The 23954-nt window shown below is 34.3% G+C and overlaps 1 protein-coding gene across 1 annotated transcript; it reads left to right on the top strand.

Moving 5' to 3' along the window:
- Positions 1–19787: 19787 nt before the first annotated feature.
- On the top strand, positions 19788–23600 carry LOC131653856 (cell division cycle protein 48 homolog). The gene is made up of 9 exons (XM_058924172.1): positions 19788–19918; positions 20068–20233; positions 20511–20739; positions 20922–21688; positions 21831–22052; positions 22130–22201; positions 22288–22569; positions 22699–23058; positions 23147–23600. Exons 1-9 carry the CDS (start codon positions 19893–19895, stop codon positions 23444–23446), a joined length of 2424 nt encoding a protein of 807 aa, XP_058780155.1. The 5' UTR covers positions 19788–19892; the 3' UTR covers positions 23447–23600.
- Positions 23601–23954: the final 354 nt, after the last annotated feature.

Genomic DNA, 23954 nt, shown 5'->3' with positions numbered 1-23954 from the left:
GGTGGAGAAGTCAAGTTTGGAGGAGATCAGAAGGGCAAAATCATTGGCTCTGGAACCATAAGTCTTGGTAACTCTCCTTCCATTACTAATGTACTTCTTGTAGAAGGATTAACGCATAACTTATTGTCCATAAGTCAATTAAGTGACAATGGTTATGATATAATCTTCAATCAAAAGTCTTGCAAGGCTGTAAGTCAGAAGGATGACTCAATCCTATTTACAGGCAAGAGGAAGAACAACATTTATAAGATTGATCTTTCTGATCTTGAGAAGCAGAAGGTGACTTATCTTATGCCTGTTTCTGAAGAGCAATGGGTCTGGCACAGAAGATTAGGACATGCTAGTTTGAGAAAGATTTCTCAGATTAACAAACTAAATCTAGTCAGAGGACTCCCAAATCTCAAATACAAATCAGATGCTCTTTGTGAAGCATGTCAGAAAGGCAAGTTCTCCAGACCTGCATTCAAGTCTAAGAATGCTGTTTCTACCTCAAGGCCGTTAGAACTCTTGCACATTGATCTGTTTGGCCCAGTCAAAACAGCATCTGTCAGAGGGAAGAAATATGGATTAGTCATCGTTGATGATTATAGCCGCTGGACATGGGTAAAGTTCTTGAAACACAAGGATGAGTCTCATTCAGTGTTCTTTGAATTCTGCACTCAGATCCAATCTGAGAAGGAGTGCAAGATCATAAAGGTCAGAAGTGATCATGGTGGCGAATTTGAGAACAAATTCTTTGAGGAGTTCTTCAAAGAAAATGGTATTGCCCATGATTTCTCTTGTCCTAGAACTCCACAGCAAAATGGAGTTGTAGAGCGAAAGAATAGGACTCTACAAGAAATGGCCAGAACCATGATCAATGAAACCAATATGGCTAAGCATTTCTGGGTAGAAGCAATAAACACTGCGTGTTATATTCAGAATAGAATCTCTATCAGACCTATTCTAAATAAGACTCCTTATGAATTGTGGAAGAACAGAAAGCCCAACATTTCATATTTCCATCCTTTTGGATGTGTATGTTTTATTCTGAATACTAAAGATCATCTTGGTAAGTTTGATTCCAAAGCACAAAAATGTTTCCTTCTTGGATATTCTGAACGCTCTAAAGGCTACAGAGTATACAATACTGAAACATTGATTGTAGAAGAATCAATCAATATCAGGTTTGATGATAAGCTTGGTCTTGAAAAACCAAAGCAGTTTGAGAATTTTGCAGATTTTGATATTGATATATCAGAAGCAGTAGAACCAAGAAGCAAAGCTGCAGAAGCTGGCAGTCTCAGAAGTACCGAATCAAAAGATCAAGTTGCTGCATCTTTAGAGAATCTCAGGATTTCTGAAGAACCAACTATCAGAAGATCACCTAGATTTGCCTCAGCTCATTCAGAAGATGTGATCCTTGGAAAGAAAGATGATCCCATCAGAACAAGGGCATTCCTTAAGAACAATGCAGAATGTCAATTAGGTCTTGTTTCTTTGATCGAGCCAACTTCTGTTGATCAAGCTCTAGAAGATCCAGACTGGATAATTTCCATGCAAGAAGAACTAAATCAGTTTACAAGGAATGATGTATGGGACTTGGTTCCTAAACCAAAAGGATTTAACATCATCGGTACTAAGTGGGTTTTCAGAAACAAGCTAAGTGAGAAAGGTGAAGTGGTAAGAAACAAAGCCAGACTGGTTGCTCAGGGTTATAGTCAGCAAGAAGGGATTGATTATACAGAAACCTTTGCACCAGTGGCCAGGTTAGAATCTATTCGTCTATTAATTTCTTTTGCCACTCAACACAACATCACTCTTTATCAGATGGATGTCAAGAGTGCCTTCTTAAATGGTTATATAGATGAAGAAGTTTATGTTCACCAACCTCCTGGTTTTGAAGACTCCATGTCTCCAAATCATGTTTTCAAATTAAAGAAATCATTATACGGATTGAAACAAGCTCCCAGAGCTTGGTATGAACGTTTGAGTTCTTTCCTTCTGGAAAATGATTTCACTAGAGGAAAAGTGGACACTACTCTCTTTTGTAAAACATTTAAAAAGGATATTTTAATTTGTCAAATATATGTTGATGATATTATCTTTGGAACATCTAATGCTACACTTGGAAAGGAGTTTGCTGAGTCTATGCAGGCTGAATTTGAAATGAGCATGATGGGAGAACTCAAGTATTTCCTTGGGATTCAAATCAACCAAACTTCTGATGGAACCTATGTTCATCAAACGAAGTATGTGAAAGAACTTCTGAAGAAGTTTAATCTTTCTGAAAGCAAAGAAGCCAAAACTCCTATGCATCCAACATGTGTACCGGGTAAGGATGAGGTAAGTAAGAAGGTAGATCAGAAGTTGTACAGAGGTATGATCGGATCTCTTCTATATCTAACTGCTTCTAGACCTGACATTCTCTTTAGTGTCTGTTTGTGTGCTCGATTCCAATCAGATCCAAGAGAATCTCATTTAACAGCAGTTAAGAGAATTCTAAGGTATCTAAAAGGTACTACTAATGTTGGTTTAGTTTACAGAAGATCTAAAGATTACAACTTAGTAGGATTCTGTGATGCTGACTATGCTGGAGATAAAATAGAAAGAAAGAGCACTTCTGGAAGTTGTCAATTTCTTGGAAGTCATCTGATCTCATGGTACAGCAAGAAGCAAGCTACTATTGCCCTCTCAACAACAGAAGCAGAATATGTTGCTGCTGCTGGTTGTAGCACACAAATGCTCTGGATGAGAAGTCAGCTGGAAGATTATCAGATATATGAGAGTAACATTCCTATTTTTTGTGATAATACTTCTGCTATATGTTTATCTAAGAATCCTATTTTACATTCAAAAGCTAAACATATTGAGATTAAACATCATTTCATAAGGGACTATGTTCATAAGGGTGTTATATCTTTAAACTTTGTGGATACAGACCATCAATGGGATGATATCTTTACAAAACCCCTTGCTGAAGATAGGTTTAAGTTCATTATGAAGAATATCAGTATGGATTTATGCCCAGAATGAGAAGATGAGAAGATCTTATGTATGAGTATCTTCTGAAATGAAATTGGATTTTTTTTGAAGTTCTGATTGAAATCAATTAGAAATTGTGATTCAGTTACTACTAACGTTTCATTGTCTAAGTTGATTCAGAATCTCTTTAAAAGCAAAACAGCTGTAACTGGCTATCCAGATGGTAAACACGTGTTCACTATTTCTGGACAAGCGTGCATGCAGTTGAGGGGACGTCTACTTAGGTAACTGTGCAAATCTCGTCTTTTGTCATTATTATCTCTCCTCACGTCATGTAACATTAAATGCTATCCATCATTTACTCTTTTTCAGTTTTCTTTTTATATTCTTCAAACGTTTCTTTTCCCTCTTATATTTCTCTCACTTTGCATTCAGTTTCTTTTTCGTTCTTTCTCTTTGCATTCATATCACAAACCCTAGCAGTTTTCAATATCTGCAACTTCATCATGAATCCATCGTCAAGCTCTAGAAATCAAGAAAATGATCGAAAACAAAAGAGAAAGGCAACTGATGAACAAGAAACCAAACCAAAAAGAGTAAGGATCACCTATGACCCTCTCAAAGTGAACCCATTTGAAGCTATGATGTCTGGAAACTACTCTAGACGTGTGTATCAACCCCTTGACGGTATCCCTCAATCACCTCCCTCTTCACAGACCTCCACCACCTCTTCCTCCTCATTCATCCTTTCGGAACCACCTTCTTCACCATCTGATATCTCCTCTCATTCAACCCATCCCTCAGATATTTCTTCATCTCTCTCACACCCTTTTCCCACCAGAACACCTAACCCCTACAGTGTTGTTTTTCCCGACTCCAGGTTCACTGTCAACACTCCAACCCCTACCACTCAATCATTTCTGGAGCTTTTACATTCTGATGTAAATAGCTGGTTGGAGATTCTGGGTGCTGCTCACCTTAACCATCTGGATGAGTATGCTACGTGCAACCTTTGGGATACCTTTCGTCAGGATTTTCTGGTTAGGGCTACAGACATTCAGAGAAGGATCATGTCTGAAGCACCTGGTGTTCGTGGTCTTCGGTTCGAAGTTGGTGAAAGCAGCTATCACCATCTCATCAGGAACAGAAGAGTTCTTGAAGAGAGGATACCTGCAGATGAGTTGGAAGAAGAAAATCCCTGCAGAGACATCGTGGTGTGGAGACCATGGTATCCTGTGCTGACTGGAGATTTTCAGTGGCTGTTTAACTGGTTCAGAATGAACCCTTCTGAAAAAGCACCTCACATGGTCTTTCCAGTAGTGGTTTATCCTGCTGAAGTTGCTGGTCCTACTCCTCCAACAAACCTAGCAGCTATTCTTCAAGCGTTGGAAGTTGGAACTTCTGAGCTGCCTAAACCAGAATATGCTGAGGCTACTTCTGAGTCAGACTCAGATGTGGAAATGGAAGATGCACAAGCTGAAGACCTTCCAGAAGATCGCCCTGCTGAGATTGCTGTCCCTTTTGACAGAAATTCTGGTGCCTCTTCTTCTGGTGAAACCTCAGCTCTGATGGAGACCTTGGAAGCTCTTCATTAGAATCAAGCTATGCTGGCTTCTCGTTTGGACGCGCAAGAAGCAGCCAATGCTGAGTTTCTCTCTTTTATGGCAAGGCAAGCTACAAGCACTGACGGGATTCATGATGTTCTGGCGCGGATTTTGCGTAGGCTAGGGTCTTAGTCCTTTGGTCTTTGTAGTTTTCTTTTCTTGTTGCATCTGTTTTCCTGCATTCCTCTTTTGTAATCCTTCTTATTGAAATCAATGAAAAGTTATTTATGTTTTTCTTTCCTTTTGTCTCTTGCTTTACATCTGAATCTTTTATGCTTTTTGATGTTATGACAAAAAGGGGGAGAAAATATATGATAAATGATCTGATTAATATTATCAGTTACCGAGTAAAAAGGCCCCACATTACTAACAGAAGCTGCAAGCTTCATATGTTTCTAAGTTGTGTTGTTGCAGGAATCAAAGATTCAAGATCAACATAAGAAGCAACAAAATGAATCAAGCTCTTGGATTCTTGAAGCAAGCTGAGTGCTAGGAAGCTTCAGAATCAGAAGCAAGAAGGAAGAATGATCAGAAATTCTGATAATAGAATATGATCCAAAGCATTGTCTATTTGCTCTGATACATTGTCTATTGGATCTGATATATTCTATATGGCTTATATGGCTCTGATACATATTTTGTGTTCTGATACACACTTTATGTTCTAACTCATTCATGCTGACTTTTGTCGTTTAGTTTTGTTCTGTAACATTTCAGGATGTAGAGATGCTCTGATGATGCTCTGGAACATTCAACAATGTTCTAATACAATCTAGCATGAAGTGATGTAAGAAGAAATTCAAAGCTCTGAAGCTATCCGAGGGAAGCAGAAATCAGAAGCTGTGAATGTTCTAAAGATCCAGAAAACTCAAGTTCTGAAGCTGTCCTAAATGGAAGCATGAATCAGAAGTTGTGAATGTTCTGAAGATCAAAGAAATTCAAGTTCTGAAGCTGTCCTAAATGGAAGCAGGAATCAGAAGCTGTGAGTGTTCTATGGATCTAAAGAAATTCAAGTTCTGAAGCTGTCCAATGGAAGCAGAAGTCAGAAGCTATGAATTATCAAAAGACAGAAGCTTATGTGATCGTCTCTACCGAAATAATCAGGGAAGTCTTTTATTATTAAAGTTCTTCGAGTATTTATTTCAGGGGGAGATTATTCATCTCAGGGGGAGATTGTTAATCTCAGGGGGAGACATATTCACATGCTTATGCTATAGTTGTGTAATTTGTCTTTAGCCGTCTGCTCTTTCTGATCGCAAATTCATATCATTTATATATGTTTTTGTCATCATCAAAAAGGGGGAGATTGTTAGAACAAGATTTGTTCTGATCAATATTCTTAGTTTTGATGATAACAAGGATATGAATTTTGTGTGAGATAATGTGGTACTCTAATACATTGCAATTTCCCTTTCAGGAAATATATAAAGAGTATGCACAAATCAGCGCTCAGAAGCTTTGTCTCAGAAGGTTCAGCATGCAACATCAGAAGCAATCTCAATCAGAGGCATGTCAAACATGGGAAGAATTCAAATACAAAGGATAGAACACTATGGATAGTCCTCCATATCCTGGAGATCAAGGGCATACCCTTCAATCTAAACATCGAGGCATATGACAAGGTTATTTCTCGGGGCACTTCCTTCATGGCTTGGAGATCATAGGCATCTCTTTCCACCAAACATTAGGGCATTGGATATCAAGTCCATAAGGTAAACGATTCAAAAGGTAAAGGTGTGGAGAACCTCGAAAAGTTAAAGGTGTGGAGAACCTCAAAAGGTTAAAGGAGTGGAGTGTTTCAAAAAAACTCAAACTGGGGCAAGGCGCACAACATAAGGAAAAGGCGTTCTCACACTTTACAACATCGAACAAATCCTTTCTCCTAACAACGATCTTCAAAATTCAAAAGGAGGTATTGGGAAGTCGCGCTAGCATCAAACAACCATCCAACATTGGCAAGCTATATACGCTTTGGTTATCAACAACCTATCATTGGAGCATCATGCAAATATACATAAGTCATGCATTACATACATTGGTTGATACATTACACCGTACCTTTTTAGGTAGTCTTCTTTAAGACAAATCTCACGATCCTTTCTAGGAGCCTCCTCAAGCAGTCTTATTCAAGACGAATTGTCATCCTTTCCAGGAACCTCTTCAGGTAGTCTTCTTTAAGACATTATTTTTCTAAGAACCTTTCTAGGTAGTCTTCTTTAAGACAATCATCGTCATTTCTAAGAACCTTTTAGTTAGTCTTCTGTAAGACATTCTATTTCTAAGAACCTTTCTAGGTAGTCCGCTCTAAGACAATCATCGCCATTTCCAAGAACCTTTTTAGGTAGTCTTCTTTAAGACATTCTCTTTCTAAGAACCTTTTTAGGTAGTCCTTTCAGACATCTTTCAGCCTTTCCAGGCTGTCTTCTTTAAGACATCCCTTATCCTTTGCTAAAAAAAAAAAACCTTTTCAGGTAGTCTTCTTTAAGACAAATTTTATCCTTTCTAGGAACCTCTTCAGGTAGTCTTCTTTAAGACAAATTTTCATATTCATTCCAGAAACCTTTTCAGGTAGTCTTATAGAATACATTACTTCGTTCCACTCGTTACATCAATCAACATATACATAAGCATAAGCATTATCCACATTACAAAGCCAACATAAGCATAGTCGTGGTGTAGGGGCAAATATGGTTTAAACAGGTTCAATAAGGAGATAAAATCTCAGGATTGACATCAGCATCAACATACATACATGTGCATTAGCATATGCATACCATCTAGTGCATTCACATACTACAAAAGCCCAGTTTCCAACCCTCGTGTTGTGATAGGTGTGTTTTCCGACCCTCGAGTCGTGAGCTTCCAACCCTCGTGTTGTGATAGGTGTATTTTCCGACCCGCGTGTCGTGAGTTTCCAACCCTCATGTTGTGATTAATCTGTTTTCCGACCCACGTGTCGTGAGTTTCCAACCCTTGTGTTGTGATTGAGGTGTTTTCCAACCCTCGAGTCGTGAGTTTCTAAACATATCGTTTCCTTTCCGACCCTCGAGTCGTGAATATTTGACATGCTATTTTCTCCGACCCTCGAGTCGTGAGTCTCCAAACAGGTGAATCTTTTTCATGCAGGTACGCTTTTCATAACCATGGCAGGTAATTCCTGTGGTGCAGGTAAACTTATCCGAACAAGGGCAAGTGACTCCTAATGGTGTAGGTGAAATTTGTCCGAACCAGGGCAAATGATCCAAATGGTGTAGGTGAAATTTGTCCGAACCAGGGCAAATGATCCAAATGGTGCAGGTGAAATTTGTCCGATCCAGGGCAAATGATCCAAATGGTGCATGTGAAATTTGTCTGAACCAGGGCAAATGATCCAAATGGTGCAGGTGAAATTTGTCCGAACCAGGGCAAATGATCCAAATGGTGCAGGTGAAATTTGTCCGAACCAGGGCAAATGATCCAAATGGTGCAGGTGAAATTTGTCTGAACCAGGGCAAATGATCCAAATGGTGTAGGTGAAATTTGTCCAAACCAGTACAAATGATCCAAATGGTGTAGATGAAATTTGTCCGAGCCAGGGCAAATGATCCAAATGGTGCAGGTGAAATTTGTCCGAACAAGGGCAGATGATCTAAATGGTGCAGGTGAGCTTGTCAGAACTATGACAAGTAATCCTATTGGTGCAAGTGAACTTGCTAGAGCTATAGCAAGTGATCCTTTTGGGGTTCACAAACTACGGAAACTTACTAGAACTATAGTAAGTGGAGTTCACAAACTACGGAAACTTACTAGAACTATAGTAAGTGGGGTTCACAAACTACGGAAACTTACTAGAACTATAGTAAGTGGGGTTCACAAATTGCGGAAACTTACTAGAACTATAGTCAGTGGGGTTCACAAATTGCGAAAGTTCGCTAGCAATATAGCAAGCTAATCAAGTCCTCGCTATGTAAGACTCAGGCTTTAGCAGGACGATTCTTTTCTCTCACACTCGAGCACAAGGTTTTACAAAAGGTTCTTCAATGGGGTTTATCACGTTAGTCCCTCGGCAGTGATCTACTTCGAAAAAAGAAAACAAAGGGGTTTTACAAGGGGTTTCTCAATTGAGTTTATCACGTTAGTGATCTTCTCCAAAACGTCATCAACAACAAACATATGTTTTATTTTTCTTTTCCAAAGTTACTAACATACTTCAACTGACAATCATGCATCATTCAACTAACATACCTCATTCATACATAATGCATATACATACATCGCTCTCATTTATTTTGAGAAGCTCACTGCATCATACATCACATGCATCATAACATTGCATAAAATTCAGGTTGCCTTTTTAGGCCATGCTACAATCAAAACACATGGTTCATTCCAACAGGTATCATGTGTCACATTCAAAAAAAAGAATGGTATTTACCTTGGGTGGCATCTTTAAGCCCATCTCCCACGGAACTTTTTCCCGACAAATGCAAATTTCAGGGCATTTTAGTGTTCAATCATCTTCTACCTTTAGATTACGATAGGCAGACGTGCCTATCTGACTCTTCAGGTTTAAGAAGATTGAACAGGGGCAGCTGTCATACTCCAAAATTTGCCCGATCAAATCTACATCTTTTTATTCATCAAAGGGCAAAATTAAGAGTCATGGGGTTTGACATTCCTATTGTCAAATCCACCCTCTTATAAAATACCCTGAGGTAAAATAGGGTGAAATTAACAGGTATCTTGGGTCCAAACATTTGGCCCATCTGTCTCAGGCTGGGATCATGTTTGGGGATATTCTGACGGGCTTTATTTTCAAAAATATATATTTAATTGGTAAGGTATTGATTTAGTTCTATTAGTATTGAATTTTGCTAAATGTTTATTATTAATATCATTACTAATATTAGGATTGTCATTTAGGATTTTTTTTATTATTATAATTAAATTATCATTTTTAATTAGGTTTTAGTAATTATATATATTATGGTTAATTAAATTTTTGGTGTTATCATTATTTACAAGTATTATTATTAATTATTAGGATTAGGATTTTAAACATTATTATTAGGTTTATTTTTATTAATTTTAATACTAGGATTATTAGGTTTAATTTATTTTTTGATCATTAGTCAATTGGGCACTAGGCCCATTAGGAAAAAAAAAACCTAATTTGTACATTATAAGAGGGGCCAATTTCTTAATCCTTACTCGAACACTAATGCATACGACATCCACACATACAGAAGACACATATGTTTTATTCACAAATTGCTTCATACTCATGTACAATTTCCACATATTCTACTAACAATTTCTTAAACATTCTTCCATTCTGTAAAAAACTCATATTTACTCAGACACGTTCTTACCAACAAATTTTACTCACACAGTCATGACCATAGCACCTCAATATTTCACTCTCAATTCAAATCACACTCCAACCAATTCACAGCAACAACCTTGATTTATTACTGCCTTCATCCCAATCATAATCACCATAAAATTTTAAACTAATTTGTAAGTCAGAATTTTGTTCTTGTTGATGACAGTGGTGTGAAGTGTTGTTGTTGTTGCAGGGGCAAGAAGAACAAATAAACAACAGCAATTGCAGACGCAGGAAAAAGGGTTTTTTTGCAGCCCTAAAGAACTCGTGGGAGACTTGAAAATTTCAAGAGAAAAGCTCATATCGTTTTCTAAGTGGCAGAGCAGTTCAAGACGTTTCAGTGATTCAAACGCACTTCTGGATCATTCTTGAAATTACCCCAATCATCAAAGGCGATTAAAGCTCTCGAACGTACCTTCATATGTTTACGGTTTTTTACTTTTTTTTTTCAAAATCGATATGTGTAATTCATGCATCTAAAACATAATTTAGTGTTATATTCGAGCTCATATGGATGTATGGAATGTTCCTGATACATTTAATTCAAGGTTTGGTACAGATAAAGTAATCTGCCATTGTTAGGTCGCAGAGGTCTCAAATTGGGGGTTTTGTGTTTTAAGCGAAATCAGGACGAATCAGGGGTGCCATCATGCTTAGGAGATGATGATTGCGTGGTCTGGGTTGTTGTTTTGTGTTTATTGGTGTTAATTTGCAGGGTTTGGAGAAGAAGACCTACGGCCACGAAGAAGAACCGTAGCCAAAAGCCCCTGCGGTTTTCAGAAATACTTCCACGAGGAAGATGGAGCTGGGCGCGTGAAACTGTTTTTGTTATTTTTTAAAAGTTTGCGTTTTGTACATATAACACTGCGTTTGATCTTTATTCAGTGTGGAAAGACAACGCAGTTGGTTTGGTGTGGTGTTGGTAATCCAAAAGACCTGGGTTCGATCCCCTGGTCATGCACATTGTCTTTTCTTATTTTCCTAACTTGTTTGTTATGAATAACCCATAAATCCTGCGCTGCGCTTATCTTGAGGATCATCATGCATCTCTAATCTGGGCCGTAGGATCTCCCACGCATCCAGATCTAACGCACACAAACCTGTAGCCTCCCATGTTCACTCATCAAAGCGTCACACATGATATTTTCCCAGGTTTTATTTAAATTATTTTTATATATTATTTCTATAACTACATATTAATCCTAATTATTTTCTTAGGTTTAATATTTAAAAAGATTTAATTAATTGTATTTAGATTTGGTTAAATTGTTTAATAAGGATTAATAATATAATTAATATTAGGATTATTTTCCGATTATTCGACTATCTCGACTTAATTTATTTTAATTTATTTTAATTATTAAAAATCATAAAAACCCTAGATAGAATCCAAATATTAGGGTTTGCCCAATCCCACTGCCTATTTGGCAAGAAAACATTAACATTAATTCTCTCCTCGACCCGACTAAATCTATTAGTCGCAATGACGAGAGATAAAATAATAAAACCCATAATTTAATTACAAATTTAAAATACATTTTATTTGCTGCCCGCGATGATCGAATCTATCGGTCATAGTAACCAGCAATACACTACTTAATCCGTTAACTATAATGATCAAATCTATTGATCATCGCATCTAACGGTGACATATCAAATCAGGGTTGTATGCCCAAACATCCAAAACACACTAAACCACGACACTACGGATTTTTCATCTCTTCAATACTGCGATTTTCAAATCTACGATAAGGTAATTCAAAATACCTTCGAACTTCGCATTTCAAAAACTACGATAGGCCATTCAAAAAGCCTTTAAACCATATCAATTCAAATTCAAAGGCGTACAACCCTGTGCCCGAACTACGTTGACTCTGATTCTCCCTAAGGAGATACGTAGGCACTTGGATAACCAAGGCGAGTCCCCTTCCCTAAAACCTCCATTCAGTTCAAATCTCACTTTTCGCCCTTCTCATTTCCTTAGCTATTAACCTCTATAATTTTGCCATAAACCTTCATCTTAGATCAAACCTTAGGAAAGGGTTGAGGGTGCCTAACACCTTCCCTCGACCTGATTATAATAATCTTACCCAGATTTCTTAACTGCGTAGGGTTTCCTATTCGCCCTGGTAGAATAGGTGGTGACTCTAAACCTTTTAATTTTAGGGCAGGTTGCTACACCAGGTTCCCACGTAGCTACGATGCAACTGTAAAGAAGATCCATCAGATCGTTCCAGCTTATGATCCAACGCACCTGAGGACGTAGACGCACCATAGACTCCCTCAGCTCTACCACACGGGATCCAACGCCAGGTTTTCTAATTTTATTTATTTTTATTTATACAAATCCTTTTCTTTTTTTATTATTTATTTAAAAAAAAACTTTCAAACTAATCCTTTTTTTAATTTTTTATACTAACAAAACTTTTACTCTTTTATGTAAACTAATTTAGTTTTTTTTTTTAATTTAATTTTTATTAATTTAATTTAGTTTTAATTTAGGATAATTCAATTTAATTTAGATTAATTATTTTATTAATAATTTTAGGTTAACAATTTAGGTTAATTATTTTAGATTAGAGATTAAATTAGGTTAATTAGGTTAAAAATAATTAGGTTAAATAATTTTGGATTAATTAATTTAAATTAGGTTAAACAATTCAAAATTATTTTAATCAGGATTAGCCAATTTTAAAATTAATTAGGTTAAAAACCAATAATTAATTTTTAGGGTTTGTCTAGCCTCGATTAATTTAAAAACCCTAGTAGGCATAGGTGTCTTAGGTAGGTGTCGTTCATTAACTTAGTGTCGATTTTTCTCATAAAATCTCCTTCCCTAAAAATCAGGGTTTACCCTGGCGTTTTCAAAAAACCTTTTCTTTTTATTTTTTATTTTTAATTTTATTTATCTTCTTTCTTCAAAGACCTTTACTAAAAAATCAGGGTTTACCCTCTTTTCAAGACTTTTTGTTTGCCTTATACCATTTGCCTTGCCTTATTTATTCTATTAACTGTGGTTAACTTGTTCCCCCATTTGGGGATTGCCTTTGTTGTATTTGCCTAATTTTGTATCTGCCCCAAAGCCCCAAAGCCTTGTAATAGCTTAGGGTTTCTATTTTTGCCTCTATATTTGCCTGCAGTTGTTTACTGTAATAGTTTAGGTTTTCTTTTCCGCCTTTATTTTTCTGCCCACAGGTGTTCATTGTAATAACGTAGGAATTTATATTCTCTGCCTTTAATTTCTGTATGATATTAACTGCGTGGTTAGTAATCCTAGGGAGTGCAAGCCTGTTAATTGAATTAGCATCACTAATTATAAGATACATATTCGAATTGAACCACATGATTGTGCCACGCACACACCTTTGGGGTAACCTCTCTTGTTGCCTTGTTGCCTGTTGCCTTTTAATTACGATGGTGAAATAGTCAAGCCCCTCGATTCCGAGGATACCTAAGCAAAACAAATGTTACTCTCAGTTCATCATCAAATGATTTTGTCCCTCAATGTTGCCTCGAAAATAAGATGATTGTCCCATTGCTAAGGTATCCTCGCCTGTTGCCTAAAAAAGATTAATGACTATTATATCCTTCCCTAAAGACTACCTGCCCCCTTTATGGTAGGGACAGTCTTATGGCGAACGATAATTCCGATGACCCTTTTTTACATCCAATGAAAGGACTTCCTACCCTCTTATGATATGGATAACCCTTTCCCACTAAAGTCTTAAAAAACAGAAAATCTTAACTTAAGGGTAATTGGGTTTTAATTGCTTGCTCTTTACTCAAATTCAAAATTCAAAATCCTTTCCCACTTCTTTTCAAAAAGTCTACGCTTATTTACAAGCTAAAGTCCTTATTCAAAAATCTTTTTCTAATCACACACTACACTTCAAACGTTTTGAAAACAAAGTGAGCTAAGCACAGAGCCCATGGATAACCATGGATACAAAGGGTGCTTACATCTTCCCTTTATATAACCTACCCCCGAACTCAAAATCTTTTTAAAAGGTCTTTTCATGTTCTTTTAGCCTTTCTATATATTGGATAAAATAAAAGTCGGTGGCGACTATTGCTATCCGCAATATTTCAAAAAGTCAGTTCTTCTACCGTGTTACAGACCCCCCTACTGCCACATTGCAGCAAAAATTATTCTTTTGCTGCCTATGTGGCAGTATTATATTTTTTTTACTGTTTTTCTTAAATTATTTTTATTTATATTATGTATGAAATTATATTTTTAAATTAATTACTAAAAGAATAATTTGAGCAAAACCCATGATTTATTCACTTAGCCCATTACTTTCAAATTTGATAAAAATTGAACGAAAGAGGTTTATAAACACTTGGATTTTATGACTTTTTTTTGATGTGGAACTCTAAAATCATACAACATACATGCAGCTCCTCTTGTCTTTCTCTCCATTACTTGAATGCATTTCATCTTCACCATTACCTCCATGCCTCTATCACCATTACCAACACCACTGTATTATCAGTAACATTAACACTCCATGGAACAAGTTTAAAGTTTTTAATAGGGTGTTTAAAGTTTAAATTTGATGGTGCAGTTAAGTATAGTTTCTAATAGGGTGTTTAAAGTTTAAATTTTCAAGAACAAGTTGCAGTACCCCCATTTTCATGAACAAGTTTAAAGTTTAAACAAGTGGGATAAGTATGAATATGATTTTCTTTCCCCTTAGTGTATTTATGTACTGGCGGAGTTCCTTGTACTATATGAATCCTTCTCAATATGTAGTGATGTTACCTAGCATATACACCGTGGAAAGAATAGATAATTAAAAGGTTGGCTTGGTGACTCGGTTACCTAGCAACACTATGAGCTCCTTGGTTAGGTAATAGATCCAACAGTATTTGGGTTGTATCTCACCCGAAAATATTACTACTAAGAATAATATTCTCTTGCCTGTGTAGTACCTCTAACCAAGACATGTCATTTATCTCTGCTAATTGTTCCATTTGTGTATGCATGTTGCAACTTTAATTGTAAGAGGTTTGAGCATATGAATTTACTACTGCATGCATGGTAAAAGCCCTCCTTTTCTTATCATCTCTTTCATCTTCTCTCCCAACCAAAGATATCACGTGCAAGGCCTCCTTCTTCTTATTTCTATCACCAAAAGACTCCCCAATGAACTTCTTCACAGTTCTGAACTTGAAATGCACAGTATGATATCAAATGGGACTTGAAAATATATACTCTAAAACAATAAGAGGAGAGGAAGTAGATTTTCTCCTTAACACTCTAAAACAAATGGGACTTAATAATACATGTACATAGACATCCTTTTATAGACTTCATATACTTATCAACTAATATATCTTGGTCATTAAGAAAGGCAAGAAGCGGTTCATATGAAATTGGTCCAATAGAAAATTTGCTTAGTAATGAAGAATGAGCACATGTCATGAAAGTTTTAGTATTTTAGAAAGCTTTGGTATTTTGCAAAATATATTTTTCTTTGATTTAATTATAACACAGTAGGCCTTGCAGTAGTAGCAGGAATAACAGTCTTATCTCCTTCAATCCCACCGTCACACAAACCACCACCACCACCTAGTATCTCAATTGCTAGCAGGATCGCTTTCGTCTCTTGTATAGAGAGAGAGTCTTTCTAACATACTCTTCCTCTGTCCTAAATTATAAAAGAAATTTACTTTTTTATTCATTAAATAATTAATGTATTTAGTCTATAAACATTCCAAATACATTAAATATTCAATGAATTTAAAAAGTGAATTTCTCGGAGAGAGTACATGGTAGTGTTGTAGTGAAAATTTAAAGTCCATTATTATATTAACAAAACAAGTGTTTATAAAACACACACCAATGAATTATTAATGGAAATTTCTTTGTAGACCCCAATCTTCTTGGTTACCACTTACCCGCGGCGAAAATTTCAAAATGCCCTTATATTTCGAAGATGCATTTCCGAAAATACCCTTAGAATATTTAGAAGTACACTTCCGAAATATTGCTTGATACATAAAACAAAAATCAAGGTGAATCAATTGTATTAATAGTATAATTAATTGTATTATTTAAAATTATATAATTTAAATATATATAATTTTAATCAAAGTATCTATTTAATAATAAAATAAAAGGAATAATAATTATTTTAAATATAATCTATATATTTAATTGATCGATTAATTTACCAATGAGATATTTAGAATATTAATATTCTTTTATTTTACGAGATATGGTTTTTGGTTGAATGTACAATTTATCACCTGTTTTAATTTGTGAGTTAATATATATAGTAGCATTTAATTGATCCAAATATGTCATTGGTAAATTAATCGATCAATTAAATATTACCATATATATTATATTATCAAATAATTAATATTTCTTTTACTTTATTATATTAAATAGATATTTTGAAAAAAAATAATATATATTTAAATTATATAATTTTAATTAATACAATTAATTATACTATTAATATAATTGATTCACATTGATTTTTGTTTTCTGTGTCAGGTAATATTTCGGAAGTGTACTTCCAAAATATTCGAACGGAATGAATTCGAAAGTACATCTCCGAAAACACTTTTTTTTCTAAAATAAAGTGTTTTCGGAAGTGCACTTCCGAAATTAACTTTTTTTCAGAAAACATGATTTTAAAGATGCATTTCTGAAATCAGGGCCGGCCTTGGGCCTGGACAAGCAGACCCACAACCCAGGGCCTCAAGAAAATGGGGGCCTCAATTTTGAGAGGTGTAGTTAAGAAATTATACTGAAATATTAAAACATAGATAGTTTAGCGAAATTAATGTTCAAAATGTTACCTATAGCTCAGCGGCGTGCTCATTCTTCAGTTAGCTCTATGTTGGTGGTTCAACACCCAATGGCAACCAAATTTTGCAGTATTTGATTTTTACAAAAACACTTCTTCTTTCATAGCTCTCAATTTAAATGCAAGTCATCATTTTAAGTAATTAAATAAGTATTATTAGCATTTTTTGTATTTGATTTTTACAAAAACACTTCTTCTTTCATAGCTCTCAATTTAAATGCAAGTCATCATTTTAAGTAATTAAATAAGTATTATTAGCATTTTTTTAAATTTTAATTATAAAATAATTTTTATATAATTAATTGAAATTAATAATTACATTTTAAATCAAATTTTATTTTAATGGTTATTTATTGTAAACCTTATAATTTTATTTTAATTTATTTTAGTATAAATTTTTGAGACTATTTAGATATTATAATTAAATATGCAAAAGTTTATCCTACAATTAACTCATTTATTATCAAATTTTTATGATAAAAACAAATTTATTATCATTTGTGCTTTGTTTTATTAATTTTTTATCATAGAAACAAATTTCTTAATAGTCAGATAAATATGTATATTAGGGTATGGTTTAGGCCTACTCCTATCTTTTTCAACCATATATGATTTGGTTTTCTGCAATTGAAGCAAGAGAAAACACCATTTTATTTCTTTGAGATGGTGAATGTTTTCTAAAAATTGGAGCAATTAAAATTCTTAAAAGGTTTTTATTCTTCATTTAGTTAATCATATTGCGATTTTGAATTCTTAAGAATTTGCATATGGCTTTTTATCCATATTGAAATTATTTTTGTTGTTAAGAAATACCAAGACTTCATATTTTTGATATTTTTTTCGAGATTTTTCTTATTTTAGAGGCGAGTAAAAAGTCAATTCTTTATTAGAGGTCCATTTGTTTTTTTGCCCTGGGCCTCTAGAAAGTCGGGACCGGCCCTGTCTGAAATATAAGGATATTTTGGGGTTTTCAGCGGGGTTCTTCCCATATGAGGTCTATAAAGAAATTCTCTTATTAATTTAGAACCATACCATGTGTTCATGGACCATAAGCCCAAATGCTTCAATAAAATAATTTTGTTTGATTAAAAAAATAAACGAAAAAATAATTATTAATAAATATTTAGTAAAATAAAAATTAAATAATGAATATTTATTATGTAAAAATTCAATATATAAAATAATTTAAAAAATAGAAAAAAAAATGTAAAAAAGAAAATTTTTTAAAAACTAATTCATGTAGATTTAAAAATAAAAACAAATTCCACGTAGACCGCCACGTTAAAAAAAAAATCTTAAGAGAAATAGTGAGTCTAGGGGCCTAAAAGATGGTATCTGGATATTATAAGAGGAGTTTTAAAAAAAGTTTTTTTTACAGGGACTTAAACAGAATGTCGCTAATATTATAGGAGGGTTTGTATATTTAATCGAAATAGTTATTTTGGAATTTTTTTTTGAAAATTGTTATTGTGGTAAAAAACTCGGAGTTAGTTCAAAGATTCAATTTTTAATAGAAATAAGTTAAATAAAAATTATAATATTTATTTTTTGATTTTTTTAAAAAAAGTTGTTAATACACTATTTAATAGTTTTATGAAAATTAATAATTAAACTTTTCAAAATATTACGTAAAATTTTATGGAAATTAAATTTCTCACCTTCTCACATAAAAATAAACTATACAAATTACGAAAGTTATTAAAAGTTATTTGATTACTGAAATCTTCAAATTAAATTATTTTTTTCTCAACTTACTTATAAATATGGATAAACTTTCCTAGTCATATATTTTAGAAAATATAGTTTTTAAGATGGAAACAAACACTCTTTAATAACATAATCCATATTTTTAGAAGATTTGTATTTATCTAGTTTTATATAATAGTTCTTTAAAAAAAATTTTAAATTTAAATTATTATAAAAAAACTGAAATTTGGTCAATTAAAATAAAATAAAATAAATATGAAGATATTGTAATCTATATCAAATTGCGGAAACAATTTTAAAAATAACTATGTTCATATTCACTGATTTGTCTTGGATATATTTCTAAACAAAATATTTATAAGTAACCCATATCTTTTAAATTCAAATTTATATCATAATTAAAAAATTAAAAAATTTTATAATTTATTTTAAACTTTGCTGTAAATTTTAGTCTAAAATTTTTTAATTAAAAAATATAAATACTCAAGCTAAAATTTCAATATATATTCAAATAATATATTTTATAAAGAATAAAATAGATATTTGATATTAAAATAAATAAAAATTTAATCATCATCAATTTTACAGTTTAGATATTTAATCATAAAAAAACTTATGTGACAGTTAGGATTCAATTGCCTGATCACTATTAATTTAATAATGTTGATAGGAAATTAATAGAAAAAATAAAATAAATATTGTAACACATAAAATTATTTCTCAAGATCATCCATGAGAAAAACTAAATCTCAAGATTTAAGCCTATATTTTTTGTTCCACGAATTAATAAAGCCTGATAACGATTTTTTCTCAAAAAAGATTTAATTAGAATTGAAAATCAAAATTCAAGCATATCTTTTATTTATTTACATAATGAAGAATATTGTAGGCAGATTTTTCTCAAAAAAGATAAAATCAAAATCAAAATATTCTTTTTATTGAGAAGCCTTCTTAATTTTTGGAAAAATATAATATATAATATAAATATTCAAACCAAAATTTAAATTTAGATACATTCAAAATTTCAAATAGCATGATTTCCCCACACCCAACACCCAAAGAATAATATATAATATAAATATATTTTGATACTAAAATAAATAAATAAAACTAAAAAAAGTTGTAAAATTTAACAATATATCCTAAAATTAATGCTCAAGAATATATCTAAAAGAAATACAATATTGAAGCAAATCTTTTTTTAATTAGTTACACAATTCAAGAATATCTGCCACCGGATTTTTCTAAAAAATAAAACAAATCCATAATTAAAAATCAATATAAAGGGTAATCTCGGTATTAAAAAAAGACAATTCAAGCATCTATAAATAGTAAAATATAGAAAGCCTCAAAGTTTAACAAGTGAAACAAAAACCAAAGTCAAGCTTTTTTCTGCTCTCTCATTGATCTTCAAAATTCAACCAAAACATGTCTCAACCAGAATCATCTGACTCGTAAGATCAACCGTCTTTGATTTTCCTTTCACAATTTTCGTTTTGTTTTTCTTTTCATCACTGCAGTGATGAACACTTATTTGTCCGCGGTATTAATTTGTTTGATAGTGATAATAATAATAATGATCAAGTTTTGCTTTGAATTGCAGGAAATCGGTGAAAAAGGACTTCTCCACCGCGATTCTGGAACGCAAGAAATCTCCTAACCGACTTGTCGTTGATGAGGCTGTCAACGATGATAACTCTATTGTCGCTTTGCACCCTCAAACCATGGAAAAGTTGGGGCTTTTCCGTGGTGACACTGTCCTTATCAAGGTAAGATTTTGATCACTACCCTCTTTAAATTAATTCCTTTTCCATCATGGGTTTTCATTCAATTCCCAAAAAAATTGCTTTTTTTGAAAACACTTATTTTTATTTTGCCTTTTAAAATTCTGGGTCAATAGTTATATTAGAAAGTAATAGTTTTGAAGACTAACATGATAGACTAAGAATAGTTTAGAGACTATTTATGATATTTATAGTTGAGGGATGATATAGAAGAGTGTGATAGATTGTTTACTAATATAGTGTAATTTATGTTGGGTTGTAGGGAAAGAAAAGGAAGGATACTATTTGTATATCGCTCGCTGATGATACGTGCGAAGAGGCTAAGATAAGGATGAACAAAGTTGTGAGGTCGAATTTGCGAGTTCGCCTTGGAGATGTTGTGTCTGTGCATCAGTGTCCTGATGTCAAGTATGGGAAACGTGTGCACATTCTTCCTGTTGATGATACAATTGAAGGGCTCACTGGCAATCTCTTTGATGCTTTCTTGAAACGTAAGTTATAGTGACTTTGAATACAATAGTCTCGTTACTGAATTTTGACTTGATTTTGCTAGCTTTTGTCATGTTGTAAATGTTTTGAGTACGTTTTTAGTTGTTATGACTTATGATTATATATGAATGAGTATGTATGTTTTTGTATTTGTGCAAGTCTAACTTTTTAATATGATTTACAGCCTATTTCTTGGAGGCTTATCGTCCTGTCCGAAAAGGGGAACTATTTCTTGTGCGTGGAGGGATGAGAAGTGTAGAGTTTAAGGTCATTGAAACTGATCCTGGGGAGTATTGTGTGGTTGCTCCCGACACTGAGATCTTTTGCGAGGGGGAGCCTGTGAAAAGAGAAGATGAAGACAGGCTTGATGAAATTGGTTATGATGATGTGGGTGGTGTTAGGAAGCAAATGGCACAGATTCGTGAGTTGGTTGAGCTTCCACTGAGGCATCCACAACTTTTCAAATCCATTGGTGTGAAACCACCCAAAGGAATTTTGCTATATGGACCCCCAGGTTCTGGAAAGACATTGATAGCTAGAGCTGTTGCTAATGAAACTGGAGCTTTCTTCTTTTGCATTAACGGACCTGAGATTATGTCCAAACTGGCTGGGGAGAGTGAAAGCAATCTTAGGAAAGCATTTGAGGAAGCTGAAAAGAATGCACCGTCCATCATCTTTATTGATGAGATTGATTCTATTGCACCCAAGCGGGAGAAGACACACGGTGAAGTTGAAAGAAGGATCGTTTCACAACTTTTGACTCTTATGGATGGATTGAAATCTCGTGCTCATGTTATTGTCATGGGTGCCACTAATCGTCCAAATAGCATTGACCCGGCATTGAGAAGGTTTGGTAGATTTGATAGGGAAATCGATATCGGTGTTCCTGATGAAATTGGGCGACTTGAAGTCCTTCGCATACATACCAAAAACATGAAGCTCTCTGATGATGTAAGTCGGGAATTACCTATTACTTAACTTTCGGAATTACTTGGCGGTATTTTGTGCTGTATTTTCTGTTTTTTCGTCAGTCAAATTTTTGCTTTCAATTTTCTTAAATTTTTAACTGACCATTTATGCTTTTTCTCGGTAGGTTGATTTGGAAAGAATTGGAAAAGATACTCATGGGTATGTTGGGGCTGACCTTGCTGCCCTTTGCACTGAAGCGGCTTTGCAATGCATTAGGGAGAAGATGGACGTCATTGACTTAGAGGATGAAACGATTGATGCTGAAATTTTAAATTCCATGGCCGTTACTAATGAACATTTCCATACTGCCCTTGGAACAAGCAACCCTTCAGCTTTACGTGAAACTGTAAGTTTTCTTTTTTACAACTCAACGAGGCTTTCTTTCTTGATGGTCTGTTTTCTTACTAACCTCTCTACTGACAGGTTGTTGAGGTGCCTAACGTTAGTTGGGAAGACATCGGAGGCCTTGAGAATGTCAAGCGTGAGCTGCAAGAGGTAATAAATCTTTCCTTGTACTTAATTAATTCCTTTTTTCATTATCAATTTTATCTGTTTCTGAATTTCTATTTATGTGGATTCAGACTGTTCAATATCCTGTTGAGCACCCGGAAAAGTTTGAGAAGTTTGGGATGTCACCATCAAAAGGAGTTCTCTTCTACGGTCCTCCAGGATGTGGAAAAACATTGTTAGCCAAAGCAATTGCTAACGAATGTCAAGCTAACTTCATCAGTGTGAAGGGCCCAGAATTGCTTACAATGTGGTTCGGTGAAAGTGAAGCCAATGTTAGAGAAATTTTCGACAAGGCCAGGCAATCAGCTCCATGTGTCCTCTTTTTCGATGAGCTTGACTCCATTGCCACTCAGGTTTGTTTTCTAGTTACTTCAAACTCCCAGATTGCTATGTTATTATGCTGTAACCATGGTTAATTAATACTCATTCTAGCCTTTTGGGAAAAAACTTGTATTTGTATTTAATCGGTGTTGTTATTGCAGAGAGGAAGCAGTGTTGGGGATGCTGGTGGTGCTGCTGACCGAGTTCTAAATCAACTTCTGACTGAAATGGATGGCATGTCTGCCAAAAAGACTGTGTTCATTATCGGGGCAACTAACAGACCTGATATCATTGATCCTGCACTTCTCCGGCCAGGCCGTCTAGATCAATTGATCTATATTCCTCTTCCTGATGAGGATTCCCGTCATTCGATCTTCAAGTCCTGCTTGAGAAAGTCACCAGTTGCGAAAGATGTTGATTTGAGAGCTTTGGCTACGTACACCAAAGGTTTCAGCGGCGCCGACATTACAGAAATATGCCAGCGAGCATGTAAATATGCTATAAGAGAAAACATTGAGAAGGTATGCATTTGGACATTTGGTTAATAGATGTTTATTACATAATCTCTTTTGACAAGGTTTGAGCTAAAATAATTTATTGTGATTACAGGACATAGAGCAAGAGAGGAAAAGGAAGGAAAACCCTGAGGCCATGGATGAAGACCTTATCGACGAAGAAGTTTCAGAGATCAAGGCGGCTCATTTTGAGGAGTCAATGAAGTATGCGCGTAGAAGTGTCAGTGACGCCGATATACGCAAATACCAAGCATTTGCTCAAACCTTACAGCAATCAAGGGGTTTCGGAAGTGAATTCAGGTTCTCAGATACCGCAAATAGAACTACTACCGAATCTGACCCTTTTGCAACTACTGCTGCTGGTGGAGCCGACGAAGATGATCTGTATAGTTAGGTTTTCTTCAATTAACTGCAGTAGACTTTTCTGTCAAGCCTTTCAAAGGCAAAACTTTAAGCCCGCATTTTGCTTTTCATGTACTTAAGTTAAATTACCATAGTTTGTTACTGGTTCAACATTGAATTTATATATGACATGTTTATATTATGAATGGTGTTCTTGTTTTTTTGGATTATAGTTCTTGCTTTCTTAATACTCTCATCCTGAAATGTTATGTTTATATGCATAAGTTGAAGAAAAAGTGTATAAAACCATATATATGTGACCTTCATAGTTCATACACATTGTTCAAAATTGTAACTTGCAATATAAATCACAATAAGCCAAAGATACAAAACTATATATATAATGTGACCTTCTAGCTTCCAATTCACTACAAGTGAACTTGAAAAACCATATACAAACAAAAAGAAAAAACTTCTACCATTAAAATATCATCAAGGTTTCCCTGAATGTATTTTAGAACATCCACCAGAGCCTTCGGGCTTAAAGTTAACGAATCTGC

Source organism: Vicia villosa, linkage group LG2 (assembly GCF_029867415.1).
Source record: "Vicia villosa cultivar HV-30 ecotype Madison, WI linkage group LG2, Vvil1.0, whole genome shotgun sequence".
Classification (NCBI taxonomy): domain Eukaryota; kingdom Viridiplantae; phylum Streptophyta; class Magnoliopsida; order Fabales; family Fabaceae; genus Vicia; species Vicia villosa.
This window is presented reverse-complemented; position numbering and strand designations above follow the sequence as displayed.

Coding starts and splice junctions, on each gene's coding strand:
- LOC131653856 (XM_058924172.1), top strand. CDS start 19,893: ATGTCTCAACCAGAATCATCTGACTC. Junction 19,919..20,067: donor CAACCAGAATCATCTGACTC/GTAAGATCAACC, acceptor TTTGAATTGCAG/GAAATCGGTGAAAAAGGACT. Junction 21,689..21,830: donor ACATGAAGCTCTCTGATGAT/GTAAGTCGGGAA, acceptor TTTTCTCGGTAG/GTTGATTTGGAAAGAATTGG.